General features: G+C 43.5%; 1 protein-coding gene across 2 annotated transcripts in view; it reads left to right on the forward strand.

The window, feature by feature from the left end:
• The first annotated feature begins 8,702 nt into the window (after window positions 1-8,702).
• Window positions 8,703-26,249, forward strand: part of Exo70 (exocyst complex component 7) — a 394,184-nt gene continuing 376,637 nt past the window's right edge. Inside the window, exon 1 of one of the 2 annotated variants that reach the window (XM_068378599.1) lies at window positions 8,703-8,962. In XM_068378599.1, the coding sequence (XP_068234700.1) occupies window positions 8,906-8,962 (57 nt within the window). In that variant the 5' untranslated portion in view covers window positions 8,703-8,905. The remainder of the gene's footprint in view (window positions 8,963-26,249) is intronic. The other variant, XM_068378598.1, reaches the window with a different exon arrangement.

The raw sequence follows: 26,249 nt of genomic DNA on the forward strand, positions 1-26,249 counted from the left end.
GGGTGTGGGTGAGAGAAATGAAGGGGGAGAAAGAGTGATTGATTTTGCATTGGCTTTTGACCTAGCAATGATCGACACCTTCTTTGAGAAAAAGATTAACAGACTGATTACTTATAGTATCGGTGGCAGGGAGAGCCAGATAGATTTGCTGCTGTGTAAGAGAGACCATCTGACGGAAGTTGGAAATTGTAAGGTGATAAATGGAGAGAGTGTAGCAGCGCAACACAGATTAGCGGTAATTGATTGCAGACTAAGGAATTGTAGGAGAAGTAAAAAGATGAGAATGGACCCAAAGATTAAGTGGTGGAAGTTGAAAGAGGAGGAGCTGAGAGTCTTGTTTAAGGAAATTGTGCTGGAAGCAGTAAGGTGACATGAGGATGTACAAGAATGGTGGACCGAGAATAGTAAAGTGAGGAAGTACTTGGAAAGTCATCAGGAAGAAGACCCCCAAATGATAAAGAATCGTGGTGGTGGAATGATGAGATGCAAGAACGGGTAAAAACCAAGAAAGAAGCCAAGAGGAAGGCATATCTATCAGGACAAGAGCAGGATAAGGAAAACTATAAACAAGCAAAGAAAGAAGCAAGAAGAGCAGTAGCAAAGGCAAAGGCAGAGACATTAAATGAAGTCTATAAAGAGATGGAAACACCAGAAGGAGAGAAGAAAATATTACGAATTGCTAAGGCCCGAGATGCTGCATCTAAAGACCTGACACAGATAAGGCAAATAAAAGATAGCAATGGTATAGTTCTAGAAGAAGAGAATGAAATTCAAAGAAGGTGGGAAACTTATTTTGAAGGACTATTGAATGATGAGAACCCAAGAACAGTATTTGAAGATGGACTCCAAACGAGACAGTTACCATAGGAGTGACTAGAAGAAAAGTAGAACAAGCAGTAAAGAAGATGAAAAATAGTAAAACTGCAGGACCGGATAATATACCAGTAGAGGTATGGAAGAGTCATGGAGAGGAAGTCATATATATCTTGTGGGACCTGACGCAGAAGATCTTCAATCAGGAAAATATGCCAGAGGAATGGAGAAGAAGCCTAATCATTCCCATCTATAAGGGGAAGGGAGACATCCAGGAATGTGTCAACTACAGAGGCATACTATGAAAATATGGGAGAAGATCATTGAGAAGAGACTCAGAGATGAAACAACAATTGGTGAGGAACAATTTGGATTCATGCCTGGAAGAGGGACTGTAGAAGCAATATTTGCTTTGAGGCAGACGATAGAAAAACATCGGGAGAAACAGAAAGGATTACATATGGTCTTTATTGACATGGAGAAGGCATATGATTGAGTACCACGTCAGGAGCTGTGGAGATGTATGAGAAAAAGGGGAGTCTCTGAGAAATACGTAAGAATTACGCAAGATATGTATGAGAGGGCAGAAGGAAATGTTAAGAGCAGTATAGGCCTAACAAAAAGTTTCCCAGTAAATGTGGGACTACATCAGGGGTCTGCATTGAGCCCTTACCTATTTGATCTGGTCATGGATGTAGTAACACAAGGTATTAGAGATCAGTCTCCTTGGTGTATGCTTTTTTCTGATAATATTATACTGTGTAGCACTAGGCGAGAGGTAGTAGAAGAGAAACTGGAGGAGTGAAGAAGAGAAATGGAAAATAGAGGATTGAAGATCAGCAGGAGAAAGACAGAGTATTTGAAATTAAAAAATTTTGAGAATGGGGAAGTTAGTATACAAGGAGAGAGATGGAAAAGAGTTGAAAATTTCAAGTATTTAGGATCAACATTTGCATAGGATGGTAATCTGGGGGCAGAAATAAACCACAGAATACAAGCAGGATGGAAGAATTGGAAAAAAGTGCGTGGAGTACTATGCGACAGGAAAATAGGGATTTAGTTGAAAGGTAAAGTACACAGGACAGTTGTGAGACCGGCAATGGTGTATGGAGCGGAGACGTGGGCAAAAAAGAAGCCAGAAGAGAAGAAGATGGATGTGGCAGAGATGAGAATGTTGAGATGGATGTGTGGGGGGACAGGAAGAGATAAGATATGGAATGAGGTGATTAGGGGTACCATAGGAGTTAGAAAACTATCAGATAAGATCCAAGAAAGTAGACTAAGGTGGTATGGTCATGTCGTGAGAAGAGATGAACAGTATATTGGGAGGAGAGTGATGGAAATGGAGGTACAGGGAACGAGAAGGAGAGGGAGACCAAAGCGAAGGGGATGGACTGTATCAAGGATGACCTTCGATCAAAGGGATTAACCGGTGATGAAGTGTGGGATAGAGGTAGATGGAGAAAGTTGACCAGAAACATCGACCCCACATAGAAGTGGGAAAAAATGTAGACAAAGAAGAAGAAGATGCTTAATTTGCCTGTAATATAACTAAGTTAATAATTAAGTTCCTAATCTTTACTTTTATGTCGTTCTAACTTGAAATCAGCTAGGGTAATACATTGCTTTCATCAGTTTTGGCAATCTATTATGATCAGTTTGGACCTTTTAAACTGTTCTTTCATACGTATTGGCCTACTTATGTATGCAAACAGATCCCTGCTCGGATTTTGGAACATACCTACGCTTATATCTTGTTTGATTAACTGTCCTAATTTTGGGCATGAAAATAAATATTATGTATTATCTTCTTCATCTTTGCATAGGTCACACACATCATCTGTGTATCTTCCCCTGAAATTTGCTTTTAGATTGAGCATGTTTAATCTTGCCTTTATAACAAGGGTTGCCTTATCCAGATCCATTTTTTTTTTAATATAAGGCTGGGGGCCATTTCATTTTATGAAATTTAATCTTTTACCCCTTTCTTATTTTCTTCAATAGTTTCCTCTATCTTTTCTATGATTCTTTTCTTGATTTCATTTTTCAGGGTCCTTTTCCCCAATTTATTCATTAGATTTTCATTCCATAATTATATAAAAAAAAATATTTTTTTCAATGCTTTTACTCCAGCACTCTCCACAAGGGTTCTTCACCTGATCCTCAGTTATCTCTCTTACTAGTCTTTTCTTCAGAGTTTATGATGTTGTGGAAAAGCATTATTTTTTTATATTCTATTCTGCAAGACACTGACCATATTCCTGTTTCTGCAAGGATGCTCCAATATGGAGTACTTGCAGGTTGTTCATACATATTTTTTATTATCTTATATTGAAGGTTTTCCAGATCTTTTATATATTGTATCTATTTCATTCCAGGTCTCCACATTAGCAAATATTGTTGATACTACTGCTATTCCATATATTTTCTTTATCACTTCCAATGCCATCTTTTCTACTTTTCTCGTATCTATATATTTTCGTATTTCTTGGGTCATATGTGACTGGCTTTTTTTTTTTTTTTTACTGATACTCAATTCTGTTTCCCTTCTCTGTGTACCCAGATACTTATATTCCTTAACTAAACTTACTTTTCCGTTCTTCACTTTTGTTTCAATCTCCTCCTCTTTCTCATTCTTTCTTTTGTTAATTATTAATACACCCGATTTTTGGGTGTGGGTGGTGATTGTGAACTTTAAGATCTCTGAGCTATTACAATTACTTATGGCACATTCTATTCCTTCTTTCCTTCTTGTGGGAAACATAATATCGTCTACAAATACCAATGATTCCATTTCAATATTCCTTATCAACGAAATATTTTCCTACTAATGCTATTCACTTTGTCAGTCACAATACTGCATAGCTTGGGTCCATATATAGTTCATTGGGTGCTACTATAGCGTGAGGTCTACCACACTATAGCGTGAGGTCTACCTCCCGTTAGCACTGTAGCGTGAGGTCTACCGCTGAATTATTCGTCCCTCATAGATAAGACACATTTCATACATTTGTTTAAGCAATTAAACATGTTTTAGAAATGTCTTAAAATGATAATTGGAATTTTAATTACAATGAAAAAAAAATAATAAAGGTAAAAATAAACATGTTATCATATATTTCCATATTTATTCTAGCGATACAAAACAATAAACACTTAATTTAAACATATCTTAGAAATGAGTTTAATAGATAATTGGATTTCTAATTACATTAAAAAAAAGAATAAAGGTAAAAATAAACATGTTATCGGTCTACTGCTAAATTATTCGTCCCTCATAGATAAAACACATTTCATACATTTGTTTAAGCAATAAACACTTCATTTAAACATATCTTAGAAATGAGTTTAATAGATAATTGGATTTCTAATTACATTAAAAAAAAAAGAATAAAGGTAAAAATAAACATGTTATCGGTCTACTGCTAAATTATTCGTCCCTCATAGATAAAACACATTTCATACATTTGTTTAAGCAATAAACACTTCATTTAAACATATCTTAGAAATGACTTAAATAGATAATTGGATTTCTAATTACATTATAAAAGGAATAAAGGTAAAAATAAACATGTTATCATATATTTCCATACATTTATCCTAGCGGTACACACTTCGTACATCTTCTAAGAAAGACAACTAGATCATTGGAATTTTTTCTCATCACCTTCCAGCAAAAATAAAGATGAGACTGGAACAGCTGACGACCAACACCTCGCATTAATCTCTTCAGAATCATCGTTTTAGCGTCCAACCACGATCGCTCAATTGCCTGTGTGTGTGCTCCTGTCGCTGGATCCCCATAATATTGCTGGTGGTTCACTGTAGAATGCTGGTACCCCATGGCATTTAGGTTGCGGAAGGTCCAAGCTTGTCGCGTGGTAGACCTCACCCTCCGCCTGGGTAGGCGACATATGGCGGTAGACCTCACGCTATAGTAGCACCGTTCATTGCCTTACTTTTCCTTCAATCTCTGTGTTTTTCTGTTGTACCTGCTGGACAGTTGATGATTGATCTACATTTCTCATTCATGCTATTAACTATCAATGCTTCCTTCCATCCTATCATTTTCCTATTTCTTTCATGCAATCCTTCAGGTCTAGCTTATCGAAGCACTTATATGCATCACGGAACCATACATACGTTGATCCTCCCAAATAGGCATTATAGTCGATTACTGCATTCAGTGTTAGCCAATGATCGGCTGTTGACCTTCCTTCAGTGCCTTCACACTAGAACCTACTCACTTTTCCCTTAAATCTGTTCTTTAATTTTCCATCCTCATTTTCTCAAATATCTTTCTATCTATGCTTGTGATAAATATTCCTCTTTTATCTTATAATCTTATTTCATTTCTTTTCTTGTGCATTGAGAGTATCCTCGTCTCTTCCCACTGTATTGGGTTATATACATTTACGTCTATTTCTGTTAGGATCAACGTCATACTTTTGTTATTTCTTTTCCCATCCTTTTTGTCATAACATTGTTAAAATTTTACCTGTCCATTGTGTAGTCTTCTTTCAGGCTTTTTATCAATGGCTTCTACTTGATAATTTATTTTTTCTTCTTTGCTGGACCTCACAAAGTCGCTTTCTTACACCCATTCATCAAACAAGTCGTTGATTTCCTCTGGCCAGGTCAACTCTTCACTCTAGGGGTTTTCTGGCTTAAATAAATCTCTTTAGAATTGCTCATATTCTTTCTTTATTTCTTCAACTTCCTCTATTATTTCTCCATCCTTTCTTCTGATGGCTGTACAGTTACTGATGTTTTTTTTTTCGATCAACTTTTTCCTTCCTGGTTTTCTGTTTCCATTCCTAAATGCTCACTCCGCAAAATAAGTTCCAATTTCCTCGTTGCTTTCTCCACAACACCGTGATTGTGGGCACACTACTAGAAGAAGTGTAGTGGGTGCAAAGCACTGCAATCTGCAGAAAATTCATTATCATTAGTTACCTCCTACACAGACAACACAGCTTACACACTTTTACTTTTAACTTCAAGGGCCTGTTTAATATACTGGGCAACAACTTTAGTTGGTGTTTCTAAATTTCCCAATTCTGAGTCATCACTTCTAATTTTACTCAATTCATTACAGCAAAACATATACTCTGTAGTATCCTCTGACTCCCTACACAACACACAAAGCTATCATTATCATTCCCATGTCTATCATATTCGTTTAATTTTATGAAGTTCAGCATTGTTTTCATAACTATTACTGCCCCCACAGTGTTAAGTTCTCCTATGTAATCTCTTTTTTCCATTGCTATTCACTAACCACAGTTTGGTCATCTCTGCTTTCTTTTCTTCTATTTCTTCTTCAAATTCAATTTGCCACTTTACTTTTTATTTCGTTTATGAGTTGTTGTTTTTTATACTTTTTTACTTCTTTAATTTTAGTATATTTATTGTATATTTCTATAATACCTTTTCCCCCCAACATTCCCCATATAGTTCCCTTACTTGGCCTTGCACTACCTTCTTAACTAGTCGTTTGTCATCTGATGTTATGAAAAAGCATCACCTTTTTATACTCTATGCTATTTTCAACTGGCCATATTCTTGTTTTTGCTATTAGCCCACCGTAAGGTGTGGTACCAACCTGTTCAAACATTCCTTTCATAATTTAGTACTGTACAGTATACTCTAGTTCTTTAATTTCTTTTTCTTTTATCACACCCCACGTCTCAATATTTGCAAACGTTGTAGGTAATACTACTGTCTCATATATCATTATTCTCACTAGCAATGACAAATCTCCTACTCTGTTACTGTCTCCATACTTCCCAACTTCTTGTACCATGTATTCTATTTTTGCTTATATTTTACTTATGCTGAGACTATGGGTTCCTTTTTGTGAGTACCATCCTCCTAAGTATTTATATTCCTTAACTGTTTCTATCCTTCCATTTCTAACAACTTTGTTCACCCTTTTAACCTCTTTTTGTGTGGGTGTAAGTACTAACACCACAGACTTCTGTAGATTGGTGCTAAAAGTAAATTTCTTTAGGTCTTCCAAACTGTGGCAGTTGTTTATAGCTCTTTCTACATTGTATCTATTGTTGCTAGAAAATTTTATGTCATCTACATAAATTAGGGCTTCTATTCTAATGTTTCTAATCAGGGCTATCGTCTTCTCACTTATAGAATTAACGTTGTCCGTAACAATTGAACATAACTTTGATCCAAAAACTGTTTCCTGTTTTACATTTCCTTCTATCTCATTTTCTTCTGTATATCCAACAGGACGCTTGATAATTGCTTTAGCTTTCTCATTTAATCATATATCATCTTTCCGTACCATTTTACTCAGTTCTTTGATTCAACCTTTCAAGCAAAGATTATCAAAACAATTTATTGCATCCCAAATTATATGTATGTTGAGGTTCGTAAGTAAGGATTTTAGTCTATAACAGCATTCAGTGTGATAAGGTGATTTGCTGTTGATCTACCCTCTATCCCACCACACTGGAATCTGCTAAACTTGACATTAATTGTATCCTTAATTTTCTATTACATTATAGATAGGTGCAAAGCTTCTAATTTTATAATTATTAATGTAATTAAGCTTGTTTAAGTTGTACCATTAACAACATTATTAATGAAATTCTTAGTCTTTACTTTTATCCCATTTTACCTTGAAACCAGTTGGGATAACACCTTACTATCATCAGTTTTGGCAACCTATCTGTGTATTTACCCTCGAAATTTGTTCTTAGCTGGAGCATATTTAATCTTGCCTTTATTATAAGGATTGCCTTATCCACATCCATTTCTCTGATATAAGGCTTTGGGCCATTTTCTTATATGAATCTCATTCTTTTATCTATTTCTTCTTTTCTTCAATAATTTTCTCGTTCTTCTCCATAATTCTTTTTCTCAATTTCTTTTTTCTATTACCCTTTTTCCCCAGCTTCTTATTTCTTTTATCACCATTCCATATTTACAACAAATTTCTCCAATGCAGCTAATCCAGCACTTCCCATAGGGATTCTTCAACTAATTCTCGATTGTCTCTCTGATTAGTCTCTTTTCATCAGAGTTTATGGTGTTATGGAAGAGTAATCCTTTTTTTATTCTATGCTGCAATACAATGACCATATTTGTTTCTGCAAGGGTGCCTCAATTGGCAGTACTTACTGGTTGTTCATACATATTTCTTGTTAACGTATATATAATTTATGGCGAAGTAAAATTGTATATCGTCTGCAAACAGTTTGAACTTCACTCCATGCCTTGTAGTACTTTCGATAGACAAGTAGTATAGATACAAAATAAGATTGGGCCCCATATACTTCCTAGAGGTAACCCCTCTGTTTAATGGTGTATATGATGAATAAGATTTTCCAATATGTACACAGTAGTTTCTGTCAGCCAAGTAAATACTTGAAGATAGTTACAGATGGTTTCAAATTATTAGAGCTAGGATGTATGTCTACGGTAGGTTCTAGAGCTTTCAGATTTGCGGTCCAAGAGTATACAAGTTTTCTTTTTTAAGTGACTCGATAATGTGGATTTGACAATGAACACGCGATATGCTGTGTGATACGGCAAAATTACCTAAAATTGTACACGGCAGGGTTTTGCAGCGTAGGTCACGGTTCCCATGTATGATAGGGACAGGAAACGGTCCTTAAAGTAAGTAAAGTACCGTATTACATTCATGTGCACTAGATTATTACCTAATCCTACTAATGTTAACGATAGGAGAAAGATTCCTTTGAAGCACAGCAGGCGTAAGAAATGTTTCAATTAGTCCTCTAATTATTTAAAGCATTAAAATAAAATAAACTTCTAACTAAAAGAAATATTGACGTGAAAGTTCACCCTACATGTGACTGTGAAGATATCAAGTTGTCAACTATCGAGAACAAACGTGTAAGAAGTTTTCAGAGAGAACTGTCAGAGGGGCGTTGAACACCGAAAGAAAATCTAAGCAAAACCAAATGTAAACAGAAAGTCAGAGACCTCAACCCAGAACCTGAATTACCAATAATACGCGTAAAACTTGGTAAAGTTATGAGATAACTATACGAAGAACTGTCTTTAATTGAACGTTGGCTTGTGTGCAACATCTAAATCTAAGAAAATGATAGAGCCAGTGATACAAGAGAGAAAAACTGATGTTTCAAGACAACTAGAAAAGGTTTGTACGATTTTGTCGTAAAATATTAACACTACACTGCCCTCATATACCACGATACATGTAGTCTTATCTTATCGACGCTCTTCTTGCCTAATCAATTTCTTGAATGCATTTTTCATAAACGAACAATATCCAATTCTAAATAATTTGTGTGTTCTATGTAGAGTAAAATTTCAGTAAACTCCACATGCCGTTTCTGCATGAATAAACTTTCTCTGTTTTCTTGAGATCTGGTATGGTTATCAGAGCCTTTGTAGTTCTTTGGGGCATTAAAAAACCATATTTTACAAACAGACACAAGAACGTCACCTAACCTAAGGGTCCCCTGTATTATTGTACTGTATTACGGGGTAATGTAACCTAGGGAAAAAACTACTTCTTTCTATAGAAAAAGGTGTGCTCTCTTCGAAAATGACACTCGTTCCTGTCGCAAATGAATAGTTTCAGAAATATATATATATATATATATATATATATATATATATATATATATATATATATATATATATATTATATCCACTGATAATGGGGGACCGCCAGTGGGAACTCGGGGTATTTGGTGGGGAAATGGTATATAATAGTAAAACAAGCCTTTCTCTTCTCTATACATTACCTTCTTGGATGTATAATGAACCCATGAAAAAATATGCTAATTATCTATATCCTATACTAACGGTATATTTTTCTTTTATTTGTTGACATTCTACGAGTCGGTTGTAGTCACTCTCTTTCGTTCGTTTGTACATAGCACTTTTCGACCACCTTCTGCTCATAAACTCCTCCCACCTGTGCATAAACTCCCCCTCCACTAATAGGATTACTTCTTCTCTTATAACCCCTCCCCATTTTCCCCTATGTCATTTTACCCGCCACATTCAAGTATTCTACTTCACCCGGTTTATTCAAGTATTTTACTTGATCCAGTACAACTATACCATTCCTTTTATGTAAAACCCATGTATACATATTTCGTTTGACCAAAGAATTACAAGTTTTCAATATTAAACTTACCCGATGATCATATAGCTGTCAGCTCTGCTGCCCGACAGAAAAACCTACGGGCGGAATACGCCAGCGATCGCTATACAGGTGGGGGTGTACATCAACAGCGCCATCTGTCAAGTAGGTACTCAAGTACTCGATGTCAACACAGAACCAATTTTCTCTCTGTCGTGCCACTGGCAAGACCTACTAAATACGCTGTTACTAACTGGATTTGTTTTCACAACTATTTGGTGAAGTACACTATTCCAGTTTTGAGCTTTCGCTATGCAGGGGTTTTATCTTCATTTCAAAACTTGAACTCGTTTTGGATAGATTTAATTATGGTGACAAAGAGAGTATGGACTCTCTTTCACTTTTAAATGGCCGACCCTTCCCTTAGACGGAAGTGTGTTTAGGTTTTTAGTAATTTTGCTTAACACGTTATAGATCTATATATTTTATATCTCTCCGCCTTTATTAGGCCTCTTCGATTAACTTTCCTTTTATTATAAACATATAAAAATAAATTTTTTATGTTTTGTTTATATACGACCTTTCCTGATATAGGCGGTCCTAACTTGGAACCGAAGTTAATCAACGTTGAGCCCGTTATATCGTATTTAACCTTTAAAGAATTTAAAACTTTTTAAATTTAATGTTTTATGAAAGAATTTCTTTGATAGTCTCGTACTGTTTTCAAAGATGAACTAACGTTTAGTTTTTTAGTCTACGCAGTTGTTGACGTTCAGGACGTTCAACATGCGCTCTATCGTTACGATAGAGAGAGAGTGTATCACGGTTTCACTTTGCAGTAAGAGTAAACCGATTCTAGCGTTTCGTTCATTCTTTCTTAGCTTAAATGGTTTAAATTCTAAATTCAAGGAACTTTTTATTTGGAAAACCTTTCAGTTTTTTCCTTTAGCAAATAACATGTTTTGACGATATATAATTGGGCTCTTCTCTCAGGTGCGAAATCTAGAGAGAAAGAGAGAGATAGAGACGGAGGGAGAGAGAGGAGAAAAAACGTTTCGTTCAAGCGGGTAACGTTGTTCTCGTTTTACTCTCCTCCCTAGTCGCTGTAGGGGAAGAAGGTAAAACGTTTCTAGGGTTTTATTCTTGTTCCCAGGCTATGTGCGGTGAGAGATTGTAAACGTAGTTTATTTGAACTAGTGTTTAGTCTCTTTCCCAGCCACTGAATTCTTTATCTTTATATATGTTTTCTGTTGCATTATACGACTGTTTTTGCAATTACTACCTTTTAATGAAGGGTAGGATTGCGTGTTTCAGGTAGAAATCAGTAAAAGTTTCGATTTCAGTGAAATAAGTGCAAAACAGAAAATCAAAGTGATAAAGTGATATGCGCAAAGTGTTACAGTGTTGCGTCCGAGGGTTCGTCTGTTCGTGCCTGTCGTTCACCTAGTCCGGGACCTCTTGCAAGCTCCCAAGCCCAGGGGAGAAGTAATGTCGAACGACTTATGGGTTCGTCAGGCCTTGATCAACGAACAGACGTTTTTCCCTCCGTGGTTTCGGGCGTATCTACCCAAGATCGCCCCACCCACACAAAGACGAGAGAGCCCATTTACTTCTCGTCTGCGGAAGAGGTTTCTCGTAAGAAACCTTGGACCAAGGTCTCTCGTAAGAAACCTTGGACCAAGGTCTCGCAGCTTATTAAGTGCAAGTCGGTCCCTTCCGCGCAAGTCCATCGGCCCAGGTGTAGCCACTGGGTCAGTTCGGACTCGCTGCAGTCTTCCGATGACTGCACACCTCCTAAGAGAGGTAAAGCGGTACCGCAACAGGCAGTAACTCCGTCTGTTGCCGCACCCGCTGTTTTAGACCCTCAGTCACAACGGACAGTAGCTCCGTCTGTTGCCGCTTTTGTAGACCCTAAGTGGTCTTTACTGCAGTCTATGCAGACTCAGTTAGCTGCGGTTATGCAGGAGTTTCGTGCGGAGAAGGTTGACACTGCTCCCGTTAGCCTACAACCTGCCACGGTTGTGCGCCCAGCTCACGCTGAGGCTGCCTGCTCCCACACTCCGGCTGCGGAGAAGGTTGACGCTGCACCCGTTAGCCTACAACCTGCCACGGTTGTGCGCCCAGCAGACGCTGAGGCTGCCTGCTCCCACACTCCGGCTGTGAGAGCTCCTCCACCCATGCGCAGTCGACCCTGCCAGACGCATGCTGACTCCCACAGACGCACGGAGCACTCCGTTGCCGTGCGTGAGCTACCACAACAACAGGAGGGTGGAGTTAGGCTGCCGTGTTTTGACACGGTGCGTCAGCCTCCGCAACCCACTGTGGTTACCGCCACTCGCCCGCAGCAGACTAGTCAGTCAGGAGTTGAGGCTTCCCCACACAGCTTTGGTTGTTGCCAGCTCACAGACTGTCAAGCAGTTACATGACGTTGCCTTCTGGTCTGCTACTAATGCACCAGTGCTGTATGTCCTCACGCACCTGTTGTGGTTGACAGTTCAGTTTTTTGACAGTTCACAGACTGTCAAGCAGTTACATAACGTTGCCTTCTGGTCTGCTGCTAATGCACCAGTGCTGTATGTCCTCACGCACCTGTTGTGGTTGACAGTTCAGTTTTTGACAGTTCACAGACTGTCAAGCAGTTACATAACGTTGCCTTCTGGTCTGCTGCTAATGCACCAGTGAGACCCTCACTGAGATAACCTAGCTTTTCTCGGACAAGGTTCCTGTAGATGAGAAAGTGCTGTTCTCCCTCCTACTGATATTCCTTTGAGGACTGTCATTTGGAGAGGAGCCTTAAGCTGCTTAGCCTCCTTTGGACTTTAATTAAATCATGATGATTTTTCAATATTAAACTTACCCGATAATCATGTAGCTGTCAACTCCGTTGCCCGACAGAATTCTATGGAGGGATACGCCAGCTATCACAATACTAGAAGGGGGTGTACTTACCAGCGCCACCTGTGGCCAGGTACTATAGTACTTCTTGTTGACACCTCCTCAATTTTTCCTCTGTCGTGCTTCCGGCAAGACGTTCTGGGATACGCTTATGTTCTTGGAGTATTTTCACGACTTTTGGTGAAGTATTTCTCTTTGATTTCGGCTGTCGCTTTACTGGAAACCTTCTTATATTAGCTTAGATAGCTTTTATATAGTCCTGATTAACGGTTAACGATCTTTTGCTTGATTTTGGAACCCCACTTGGCTAACTCTTTGGATTCAAGATGTCTGACATTTCGCAAGCCCCCACCCATAGGCGATGTAGGTCTTGTAATAGGCGTATTCCGAAGGCCTCGGTAGATCCTCACACCGCTTGTTCTGACTGTAGGGATAGGCCCTGTCAGTTAGAAAATCGATGTGAGGAATGCGCCGGACTTTCGGAACTTGATTTTGTCCGTCTTTTGAAATATTCAACTAAGTTAGAGAGAGGCAGAGTTAGGAGGAGTTCTTCTCACTCTTCACTTTTTTCCTCACCTCATGATCCCCTACCTTTTCCTACCCCTGTAGTGGCTACCCCCGAACCTACTATTTGCCCTCAGCCTGATATGTCTGTTGTGTTGCGTGCTATTCAGGCCTTAGGCGATAAAGTAGAGTCAGTGGTAAGTGATCATAAGTCTCTTATGGCCGAAGTCAAGGAACTTAAGGTCAAGAGTGCAGTGGGTGGAATTAGTGCCAGTGCTGTGACGAGTGCTAGTGTCAGTGCAGTGCCAAGTGCTAGTGTCAGTGTCAGTGTGGTGCGTGAGGATACTTCTGTGCGTGCCAGTCGTCCTCCCAGTCCGGGACCTCTTGCAAGCTCCCAAGCCCAGGGGAGAAGCAATGTCGAAGGGCAAAAGGGTTCGGCAGGCCTTGATCGGCGCACAGAAGTATCCTCGGTGGTTGCGGGCGTGTCTTCCAGAGACCGTCACTCCCACCTGCAGACGATTGAGCCCGTCTTTTACTCGTCCGCTGATCTATTGTCAGGGAAGAAACGCTGGACTCAGGTCTCTAGACCACTCAAACGCAGAGTCCAGTCCGCGAGTATTCAACCGGGCTGCAGTCATTGGCTCAGCTCTGACTCGCCGCAGTCATCAGTCGACTGCACTCCGCCCAAGAGGAGTAAGGTTCTGCCGCAACAGATCTCTGCTGTTAAGGCTTTACCTCAGCAGACCGTAGTGTCTGCCGACCCCAAGTTGTCTCTACTGCAGTCCATGCAGGCACAGCTTTCGGTCTTGATGCGTGAGTGTCGGGCTGAGAAGGTTGCGCCTCCGCCTCCGCCTGCACTCGCTCCGCCTGCGCTCGCTCCGCCTGACCGCAGTACCGCCTGCCAGGCGTACGATGTTGAGCCACGTTCTGAGTTTACTGTTCCCAGTGGTGTACAGCCTCCGCCTTCCTTAAGGGAACCTCAGCAATGGGATCAGGAGGCTTATACCTCTCTTCCTCCGCTTCCACTTGCTGCTCCACCAGTGATGCAACACTCGGTTGAGGTACAACAACCTCTCCCTTCCATGAGTCAGTCTCCTCAGCTCTCGCTGCAGCGAGCTCAACCCTCCGCAAGGCAAGCACCACAACACCTTAGCCTTGCGCCTCAGGAGCCTCAGCTTGCGAGACATTTACTACGTTCTGCGCAGCCTCTACCTCATCGCTCTACGCTCACACCGCAGGAACAGGAACTTGCTACTCCGCTTCCGCCATCCACTCAGCAAGCGCTATCCTTGAGTTCAGCCACTCATGCCAGGAGTCAGCCTCCTCCACCCATGCGCCTACCTTCTGCTTCTTTTGTTCAGCCTTTGCAGTCTGAGACTCAGGTGTTCCCTCAACAGATTCTTGAAGAGGAAACCACTAATATTGTTGTTCCAGCTCGTTCTGACTCTGCTGTTCAGCATACCTTTCCGATCTCTTCGCTTCACTCTGGTGATGAGGCGGCACACCTGGATCCCTCATCAGACGTGGATGCTTCCAAGCCTTCTCCGCCTTCTATTGACTTTCGTAAGGTCTTGGCTCTGTTTAGGGAGGTATACCCAGACCACTTTGTCTCTGCTATTCCCCGCTCTCCACCATCTGAGTTTTCGCTGGGCATGCAGCCAGCTAAGTCTTCCTATACTAAGCTAGTCCTAGCAAGGTCCTCTAAGAGAGCGTTAAGGATCTTAGGGGAGTGGTTGCAGAAAGCAACACCTTGGCAAGACTTCGTTCATGTTTCCTCCGACTAAGCTCACTTCTAAAGCGGGCGTTTGGTATGCCACAGGAGAGGAACCAGGCTTGGGAGTACCTGCCTCTGCCCAGGCTGACTTCTCAAGTCTGGTAGACTCGCCTCGTAGAACTGCAATGAGGCGCTCTAAGGTTTGCTGGACCTTCTCAGACCTTGATCACTTCCTGAAGGGTGTTTTTAGAGCATTTGAGATGTTCAACTTCCTAGACTGGTGCCTGGGGGCCCTCAGCAAGAAGACCTCCCCTGCGGACAAGGATTCTGCCATGCTATTAATGTCCTGCATGGATAAGGCCATTAGAGATGGATCTGGCGAGCTTGCGTCGATGTTTGTATCAGGGGTTCTTAAGAAAAGGGAACAGCTTTGTACCTTCCTTTCCTCCAGCATTACACCTTGTCAAAGGTCACAGCTCCTTTTCGCTCCGCTCTCGAAGTTCCTCTTCCCCGAAGAGCTGGTTAAGGACTTGTCTGCTGCCCTGATACAAAAGGACACACATGATCTTGTAGCCTCATCGGCTCGTAAGACTAAGGTTGCTACCTCAGTCCCCAGGACTTATCGCACCCCAGTGGCTGATACTCCTGCTACGAGGTTCATACCGCCCTTTCGTGGTAGAGCCCCCAGCCGAGGAAGCTCCCGTCCAGACTCTTCCAGGAGCAAGTCTAGGAAAGGTTCCAAGGCCTCTAAAGGAAAAAACTGACTCTCCGCATCTCCAGACAGCAGTAGGAGCCAGACTCAAGAGCTTCTGGCAAGCCTGGGAAAAGAGAGGTGCAGACGCCCAGTCTGTCAGTTGGCTGAGGGAGGGTTACAGGATTCCATTCTGCCTCAAACCCCCTCTGACCACATCTCCCAACTACAAAGAAGAGGACAAGAGGCTAGCGTTGCACCAGGAGGTGTCGCTACTTGTGCAGAAGAAGGCAGTGGTTATAGTCCGGGACCATCAATCCCCGGGCTTCTACAACCGTCTCTTTCTGGTGGCCAAGAAGACAGGAGGTTGGAGACCGGTGCTGGACGTCAGCGCGCTCAATGCGTATGTCACCAAGCAGACGTTCACGATGGAGACGACGAAGTCGGTCCTAGCAGCGGTCAGGCAGGAGGACTGGATGGTCTCGTTGGACTTGAAAGATGCCTACTTTCACGTTCCTATTCATCCAGACTCCCAACCTTTCCTGAGATTCGTTTTTGGAAAGGTTGTCTACCAATTTCAAGCCCTGTGTTTTGGCCTAAGCACAGCTCCTATGGTGTTCACGCTTCTGATGAGGAATATAGCAAAATTCCTCCACTTATCGGACATCAGAGCCTCCCTCTACTTAGACGACTGGCTGTTGAGAGCCTCCACGAGTCGTCGCTGTCTGGAGAGTCTCAACTGGACTTTGGACTTAATCAGAGAACTGGGTCTGTTAGTCAACATAGAAAAGTCTCAGCTCATTCCCTCCCAATCCATTGTGTACCTGGGAATGGAGATTCGGAGTCAGGATTTTCGGGCTTTTCCATCGGCCCCCAGGATAAGCCAAGCCCTAGAGTGCATCATGAGCATGCTGAAGAGGAGCAGTTGCTCGGTGAGACAGTGGATGAGTCTCACAGGGACCCTTTCATCACTGGCCCTGTTCGTCGAGCTAGGGAGACTCCACCTCCGCCCTCTTCAATTCCATCTTGCAGCTCATTGGGACAAGGGTTTGACTCTCGAAGCAGTCTCTATCCCAGTCACCAAAGAAATGAAGACCACTCTCTTGTGGTGGAAGAACAATCTCCTTCTCAGGGAGGGCCTATCGTTGGCTATTCAGACCCCCAATCTTCATCTCTTCTCAGATGCATCGGACTCGGGCTGGGGTGCGACCTTGAACGGACGGGAATGCTCGGGAACGTGGAACGAGGAACAGGGAACGCTCCACATCAACTGCAAGGAGCTACTAGCAGTTCATTTAGCCCTGCTGAACTTCAAGTCCCTCCTGCTAGGCAAAGTGGTGGAGGTGAACTCAGACAACACCACAGCCTTGGCTTACATCTCCAAGCAAGGAGGGACCCATTCGAGGAGCCTATACGAGATCGCAAGGGACCTCCTCATTTGGTCAAGAAGTCAAAACCTCACTTTGGTCACGAGGTTCATTCAGGGCAACATGAACGTCTCAGCAGATCGCCTAAGCAGAAGGAATCAGGTCATTCCCACGGAATGGACCCTCCACAAGAGTGTGTGCAACAGACTTTGGACCTTGTGGGGTCAACCTACCATAGATCTGTTTGCCACCTCCATGACCAAGAGACTTCCGCTGTACTGTTCCCCAGTTCCAGACCCTGCAGCAGTTCATGTGGATGCTTTTCTACTGAACTGGTCCCATCTCGACCTTTACGCATTCCCACCGTTCAAGATAATAAACAAAGTTCTGCAGAAATTCATCTCGCACGAAGGGACACGGCTGACGCTGGTTGCTCCCCTTTGGCCTGCAAGAGAATGGTTCACAGAGGTACTTCAATGGCTAGTCGACATCCCCAGGACTCTACCTCTAAGAGTGGACCTTCTACGTCAACCTCACGTAGACAGGTTGCACCCAAACCTCCACGCTCTTCGGCTGACTGCCTTCAGACTGTCGAAAGATTCGCTAGAGCTAGAGGCTTTTCGAAGGAGGCAGCCAGTGCGATTGCCAGAGCAAGAAGGGTTTCCACTCGTAGAGTCTACCAATCTAAGTGGGAAGTCTTCCGGAGCTGGTGTAGAGCCAATTCAGTATCCTCTACCAATACCTCTGTGACCCAAATAGCTGACTTCCTTTTACATCTTAGGAATGAGAGATCCCTTTCAGCCCCTACGATTAAAGGGTATAGGAGTATGTTGGCTTCAGTTCTCCGCCACAGAGGTTTGGACCTTTCTTCCAACAAGGACCTTCAAGACATCCTTAAGTCTTTTGAGACTTCTAAAGAGCGTCGTCTATCCACTCCAGGCTGGAACCTAGACGTAGTCTTAAGGTTCCTTATGTCACCTAGGTTCGAACCTCTCCAGTCAGCTTCCTTCAAGGACCTTACCCTCAAGACTCTTTTTCTCGTCTGCCTTGCAACAGCTAAGAGAGTCAGTGAGGTTCATGCCTTCAGCAAGAACATTGGTTTCACGACCGAATCTGCAACATGTTCTTTTCAGCTCGGATTCCTAGCAAAGAACGAACTTCCTTCACGTCCTTGGCCTAGATCGTTTGAAATACCTAGCCTCTCCAACATGGTAGGTAACGAACTAGAGAGAGTTCTTTGCCCTGTCAGAGCTCTCAAGTATTATCTTAATAGGTCTAAACCTATTCGAGGACAGTCAGAAGCCTTATGGTGTGCCATCAAGAAACCTTCGAGGCCCATGTCCAAGAACGGGGTTTCGTATTATATAAGGCTTCTGATTAGAGAAGCCCATTCTCACTTAAAGGAGGAAGACCTTGCATTGCTGAAGGTAAGGACCCACGAAGTAAGAGCCGTAGCTACTTCGATGGCCTTTAATAAAAACCGTTCTCTGCAGAGCATAATGGATGCAACCTATTGGAGGAGCAAGTCAGTGTTTGCATCATTTTATCTTAAAGATGTCCAGTCTCTTTACGAGAGCTGCTACACCCTGGGACCATTCGTAGCAGCGAGTGCAGTAGTAGGTGAGGGCTCAGCCACTACATTCCCTTAATCCCATAACCTTTCTCTTGAATGCTTTTATTGTTGTTTTTATGGTTGTTACGGTAGGCTAAGAAGCCTTCCGCATCCTTTTGATTTGGCGGGTGGTCAATTCATTCTTGAGAAGCGCCTGGGTTAGAGGTTGTGTAGAGGTCCTTTAGTAGGGGTTGCAGCCCTATATACTTTAGCACCTTTGAGTTGATTCAGCCTCCAAGAGGAACGCTGCGCTCAGTAAGGAAGACGAACTTAAAAAAGAGGCAGAGTAACGGTTCAATTCGACTTCCTTACCAGGTACTTATTATTTCATTGTTATTTGAGATAACTGTTATATGAAATATGGGATACTTAGCTATCCTTTAATCTTGTACACTGGTTTTCACCCACCCCCCTGGGTGTGAATCAGCTACATGATTATCGGGTAAGTTTAATATTGAAAAATGTTATTTTTATTAGTAAAATAAATTTTTGAATATACTTACCCGATAATCATGATTTAATCGACCCTCCCTTCCTCCCCATAGAGAACCAGTGGACCGAGGAAAAATTGAGGAGGTGTCAACAAGAAGTACTATAGTACCTGGCCACAGGTGGCGCTGGTAAGTACACCCCCTTCTAGTATTGTGATAGCTGGCGTATCCCTCCATAGAATTCTGTCGGGCAACGGAGTTGACAGCTACATGATTATCGGGTAAGTATATTCAAAAATTTATTTTACTAATAAAAATAACATTTTTTAAGGATCTTCGTCCGGATCTTGTAACTGCTGCTCCTCGTTCGCCTCACGTCAGAACTTACACTAGGCCTAGCTACTTCGAAGCCGTTGTTGTTAAGCTAGTGCTCTCTCGCTCTCCTAGAGAGCGTTACGTCGGCTAAGCGACTGGTTTTTGCACCAGGAGGAGTTTTAGGGATACAACCTTTTGATTTCCCTTCTTTTTATCTGGCTTATAGAGCGAGAGTCTGATAGGACACGAGAGAAGTTCTCAGCTTGGGAGTTCATGCCTCTGCCCAGGTAGACTTCTCAATTCTGGTAGACTCGGCCAGGCGCATAACCAGGAGACGCTCCAGTTGTTTACAGTTCAGCTTCTCAACTTTTGTCGAGCCTTTGAAGTTTTGCTGTACTATTATGTCACACATAACAAGGCTTCCAGGGATGGTAAATGGTTCCGCTTCAGTCGCTAACCCCGTCTGTTGCCACACCTGCTCCCGTAGACCCTAATGGGCTTTGCTACAAGACATGCAGTCCAAGCTTGTGTCCTTGATAGAGGACTTAATACGGAGAAGAACCTTCTGGCCAACAACCTTCCTACCGGTTGGTTGTGCGCCCTGTTGACGCTGAGGTATCCTACTCGCGTCCGCCAGTTGAGGTGGTTCCTCCACCGATGCGACCCAGTGTGGGTTGCCAGTCGCACGTTGACGTTAAGCGACGCTCGGAGGTGGTTGTTGACGTTCAGTGTGTCACTAGGAAGACGTTCAACAACCAGCAGAGGTGACTTGTTGTGACGCAGTGCGTCAACTTCAGCAACCCGGTAGGGTGTTGACTGCACAACCCTGACAGTCTAGACAGTTTCGGGTTGACGCTGTACTTCCTCGCGTCCCCATGGTTGTTGACAGTTCACAGACTGTGCAGCAGTACCATGATATTGCGTCCGGCTCCGTCACGCATCCACCAGTGCGACCGGATTCAGCGAGTCAGACGTTGCCCACTCCGTTGCCGTTTCCTCATCAGTTTCGGATGAGGAACCCTCTGATGAGGACGTTGCTGAACAAGACGATCAACCCCCAGCCCTGCTATCCATCCAGAAGATGCTGAAGAAGGAGCGCTGCCCTGTCAGGCTGTGGATGAGTCTGGTAAGGACACTGTCATCCGTGGTTCATTTTGTGTCACTAGGAAGACTACTCCTCCGTCCTCTTCTATACCATCTAGCTTTTCACTGGAAAAAGGACAAGACGCTAGAAGCGGTCTCGATCCCGGTTTCCGGAAAGATAAAGTCTGGTCTGACTTGGTGAAAGGACTTTATCAACCTTAGAAAGGGTCTTCCCCTGACTGTTCAGACTCCCAACCACGTTCTCTTCTCGGACGCATCGGACGTAGGCTGGGGTGCGACATTAGACGGTAGGGAATGCTCGGGATTATGGAACTCGAGTCAAAGGACAATGCATTTCAACTGCAAGAAGCTACTGGCAGTACGTCTGACCTGGAAAAGCTTCAGGTCTCTCCTTCAAGGCAAAGTGGTGGAGGTGAACTCGGACAACACACGGCTTTGACGTACATCTCCAAGCAAGGAGGGACCTACTCTCTGACATGGTACGAGATCGCAAGGGACCTCCTCACCTGGTCAAAAGGTCTAGACTTTTCACTAGTAACGAGGTTCATCCAAGGCTACTTGAATGTCATAGCAGATTGTCTCAGTCGGAAGGGACAAATAATTCCAACAGAATGGACCCTCCACAAGGATGTATGCAAGAGACTTTGGGCCACCTGGGGCCAGCCAACCATAGATCTCTTCGCAACCTCGATGACCAAGAGGCTCCCAATAGTTTGCTCACCTATCCCGGACCCAGCAGTAGTTCATATAGATGCCTTTCTACTAGATTGGTCACATCTAGATCTATATGCATTCCCTCCGTTCAAGATTGTCAACAAGGTACTGCAGAAGTTCGCCTCTCACGAAGGGACAAGGTTGACGCTAGTTGCTTCCCTCTGGCCCGCGAGAGAATGACGCACCGAGTTACTTCGATGGCTAGTAGACGTTCCCAGAACACTTCCCCTAAGGGTGGACCTTATACGTCAGCCACGCGTAAAGAAGGTACACCAAGGCCTCCACGCTCTTCGTCTGACTGCCTTCAGACTATCGAAAGACTCTCGAGAGCTAGAGGCTTTTCGAAGGAGGCAACCAGAGCGTTTGCTAGAGCAAGGAGAACATCCACCCTTAGAATCTACCAATCGAAGTGGGAAATCTTCCGAACTGGTGCAAGTCAGTATCCGTATCCTCGACCAGTACCTCTGTAACTCAAATAGCTGACTTTCTCTTATATCTGAGGAAAGAACGATCTCTTTCAGCTCCCACTATCAAGGGTTACAGAAGCATGTTGGCATCAGTCTTCCGTCACAGAGGCTTAGATCTTTCCAACAATAAAGATCTACAGGACCTCCTTAAGTCTTTTGAGACCACGAAGGAGCGTCGTTTGGTTACACCTGGTTGGAATTTAGACGTGGTACTAAGATTCCTTATGTCAGACAGGTTCGAACCGCTTCAATCAGTCTCCCTGAAAGATCTCACCTTTAAGACTCTTTTCCTCTGATATGCTTAACCACAGCTAAAAGAGTCAGTGAGATTCATGCCTTCAGCAAGAACATCGATTCTCATCCGAAACGGCTACATGTTCTACACTTGGTTTTCTAGCCAAACACGAGCTGCCTTCTCGGCCTTGACCAATATCGTTCGATATTCCAAACTTATCGTATGGTTGGAAATGAACTAGAAAGAGTATTATGTCCTGTAAGAGCTCTTAAGTTCTATTTAAAAACCTTTACGAGGGCCCGTCTGAAGCTTTATGGTGTTCAGTTAAGAATCCATCTTTGCCTATGTCAGAGAATGCTTTATCCTATTTTATCAGACTGTTAATACGAGAAGCTCATTCCCATCTGAATGAGGAAGACCAAGCTTTGCTGAAGGTAAGGACACACGAAGTTAGAGCTGTCGCAACTTCCGTGGCCTTTAAACAAAATAGATCTCTGCAAAGTATATTCGACGCAACCTATTGGAAAAGCAAATCAGTGTTCGCAGTCTTTTATCTTAAGAATGTCCAGTCTCTTTACGAGAACTGCTACACCTCTGGGACCATTCGTAGCAACGAGTGCAGTAGTGGTGAGGGCTCGACCACTACAATTCCCCTAATTCCATAACCTTTTTTAATCTTTCTCTTGAAATGTTTTATTATTGTTTTTGGGTTGTCCGGAAGGCTAAGAAGCCTTTCGCATCCTACTTGATTTGGCGGGTGGTCCAAAGTCATTTCTTGAGAAGCGCCTAGATTAGAGGTTTTAATGAGGACCTTTAGTATGGGTTGCAACCCTTCATACTTCAGCTCCTAGGAGTCGCTCAGCATCCTATGAGGATCGCGAGGCTCAGTAAGGAAGACGTACTTAAAAAGGCAGAGTAATTGTTCAAGTCGACTTCCTTACCAGGTACTTATTTATTTTATGTTTGTTATTTGAATAACTGCTAAAATGAAATACGGAATACTTAGCTCATAATAATGTCAACATGTACTGCTGGCTCTACCCACCCCCCTGGGTGTGAATCAGCTATATGATCATCGGGTAAGTTTAATATTGAAAAATGTTATTTTCATTAGTAAAATAAATTTTTGAATATACTTACCCGATGATCATAAATTAAAGGACCCACCCCGTCCTCCCCAATAGAGACCCAGTGGACCGAGGAGAAAATTGGTTCTGTGTTGACATCGAGTACTTGAGTACCTACTTGACAGATGGCGCTGTTGATGTACACCCCACCTGTATAGCGATCGCTGGCGTATTCCGCCCGTAGGTTTTTCTGTCGGGCAGCAGAGCTGACAGCTATATGATCATCGGGTAAGTATATTCAAAAATTTATTTTACTAATGAAAATAACATTTTTTAAATATTTAACTTAGCCGGTGAATATATATAGCTGCTGCTCCAGCGGCTCGACAGAAAAACACACAAAAACTCGCGAGCGATCGCTATGAAGGTTGCGGGTGTGCCCACCAGCGCCAACTATCGGCCAGATACCCGCACATTAAGGCCGACAGAGAAGAATTGAGGCTTGTTTACATACAAGCCTCAATTCTTCTCTGTCGGCCTTAACGACAAGACGTATTAATACTCGCTGTATAACCTGGAGTTTTCTCAACATATTTGGTGAAGTACTTCATTTTGGTTTGAGCTTTCGCAGTGCAGGTGTTTTTCCTCAACTTAAACTCTTGAACTCTTTGTTGGACAGATTTAATTGTTGATGACTTGGATTGTTTTTTGGACTTTCTTTGACTAATTCAAAATGGCTGACGCTTCTCAAGCCCCTAGATTTCGTAGTGTAATGCTAGGGATTGGCAATAGGCGTCTTCCAAAGGCCTCTCTCGACCCACATACTGTGTGTTCTAATTGTCGGGGTAAAAACCTGTCAATTAGGAGATCGGTGTGAGGAATGCATGGGCCTTTCGGAATTCGATTGGCTCGAATACGACAAGTATTCTCGTAAGCTAGAGAGAGATAGGGTAAGGAGGAGTTCCTCTAGATCAGTAGATTTTTCCTCTCCACATGCCCCTGAACCTAATCCTTCCCCTGTAGTGGTTGTGCCTGAACCCCCTACTGGCACTCAGGAACCATCGATGCGAGACATGTTACGTGCCATTCATGCCTTGGGTGAAAGAGTTGAGTCGTTAGCTACAGATCGTAATCAACTCATGGCTGACGTTAAAGAGCTAAAGTGTCAGAGTGCCACAGCGGAAAATCGTGGGAAAGTGATTAGTGCGCAAAGTGTTTTCAGTGTTGCGACCGAGGGTTCGTCTGTTCGTGCCTGTCGTTCGCCTAGTCCGAGACCCTCTTGCAAGCTTCCAAGCCCAGGGGAGAAGTAATGTCGTACGACTTATGGGTTCGAGAGGCCTTGATCAGCGAACAGACGTTCCCTCTATGGTAACAGGCGTGTCTTATCAAGATCGCCCCTACCATAAGACGAGAGAGACCATTTTCTCCTCGTCATCCGAAGGCTTTTCGCATAAGAAACCGTGGAGCAAGGTTTCTAGGCCCCTTAAGCGAAAGTCGGTCCCTTCAGGACAGGTCCAGCGTCCTGGTTGTAGCCATTGGGACAGCTCTGACCCTTTGCAGTCATCGGAAGACTGCTCGCCGCCTAAGCAGCAACGTTACACAGGCTCAGAGAGTCTTGGTGTAGGCAAGGTTGTGCAGTCTCAGACGTTAACCCCCGTCTTTTACCGCACCCATTCCCGTTGATCCTAAATGGGTTGTACTGCAGGACATGCAGATCAAGCTCGCCTCCCTTATGGAAGACTATTCTGCCGAAAAGGTTCACGATGATCCTCACCGCTTAGCTAATCGAGATCCTGGCCTTCAGCCGCCAAAACCGAGCCTTTGCTCGTCCTGTTGACGTTGGCGTTGCTAAGTCACGTCAATCACGCTTTGTAGAGCCTCACTCGATGCAGTCCCGTGTTGACTTTCAGCCGCATATGGACGTTCAGCCACTTCCTAATGCTCTTGTTGACGTTCAGGACGTTCGCCAACCAGCGGAGTTGACTTGTTTTGACGCTGAGCGTCAACCACCGCAGTCTAGAGTTGTTTTGACTGCTCAATCTAGGCAGTCAAAACAGTCTCGAGTTGACGTCGAGCGTCCTCCCGCTCCTGTTGTTGTTGACAGTCAGGCTGTTAAGCAGTTACATGACGTAGCGTCCTGGACTGCTACTAATGCACCAGTGCGTGTGGACTCTGCGTGTCAAGCATTGCCAACCCCTTTGCTTGTTACTCAGCAGTTGTCGGATGAAGATCCTTCAGATGAGGACGTTGCTGACCCTCATCATGATGATCATCCTTCGGATGTAGACGAACCTAGAACGGTTCCTCCTTCAATGGACTTTAAGAAAGTCATGTTAATTTTCAAGGAGCTTTTTCCCGATCACTTTGTCACTGTTGCTCCTCGTTCGCCACCGTCTGAGTTTGCTCTAGGCTTACCTGCTAACATGCCAGCCTTTACTAAGCTAGTGCTCTCTCGCTCTTCCAAGAGAGCTTTACGACTTTTTGGCGACTGGTTGGATACCAGGAGGAGTTTGGGGAAGACGGCCTTTGCCTTCCCTCCGTCAAAGCTCTCGTCTAGATCGAGCGTCTGGTATGCCACGGGAGAAGTTCTCGGCTTGGGAGTCCCTGCCTCTGCCCAGGGTGACTTCTCAAGCCTCGTAGACTCTCCCCGCCGCCTAGCCATGAGACGCTCGAAGATTAGTTGGTCCTCTCGGACCTTGACCATCTGCTGAAAGGCGTATACAGGGCCTTTGAAGTTTTCAACTTCCTCGACTGGTCATTGGGAGCTTTAAGTAGGAAAATCTCATCGGCTGATAGAGATGTTTCCTTACTGATAATGTCATGTATGGATAAAGCCATCCGCGATGGTTCCAATGAGCTCGCCTCCTCTTTTACGTCGGGAGTCTTAAAGAAGCGAGAGTCCCTTTGCTCTTTTCTTTCGGCAGGAGTTACTCCCTGTCAGAGATCAGAACTGCTCTTTGCTCCCTTATCAAAGTTTTTGTTTCCGCAATAATTGGTTAAGGACATAGCTTCTTCGCTTGTGCAGAAGGACACCCATGACTTGATGGCGTCCTCTGCTCGCAAGGGGACTCCTTCTACATTCTTTGCTGCTAGACCCAGGATCGACACTCCGGCATCCAGATTTATCCCGCCCTTTCGTGGCAGAGCTCCCAGCAGGGGAAGTACTCGTGCCGAGGGAAAGAGAGGAAAGAAGAGAGGAGCCAAGTCCTCACGT

This window comes from Palaemon carinicauda, chromosome 8, assembly GCF_036898095.1.
Source record: "Palaemon carinicauda isolate YSFRI2023 chromosome 8, ASM3689809v2, whole genome shotgun sequence".
NCBI classification, from domain to species: Eukaryota; Metazoa; Arthropoda; class Malacostraca; order Decapoda; family Palaemonidae; genus Palaemon; species Palaemon carinicauda.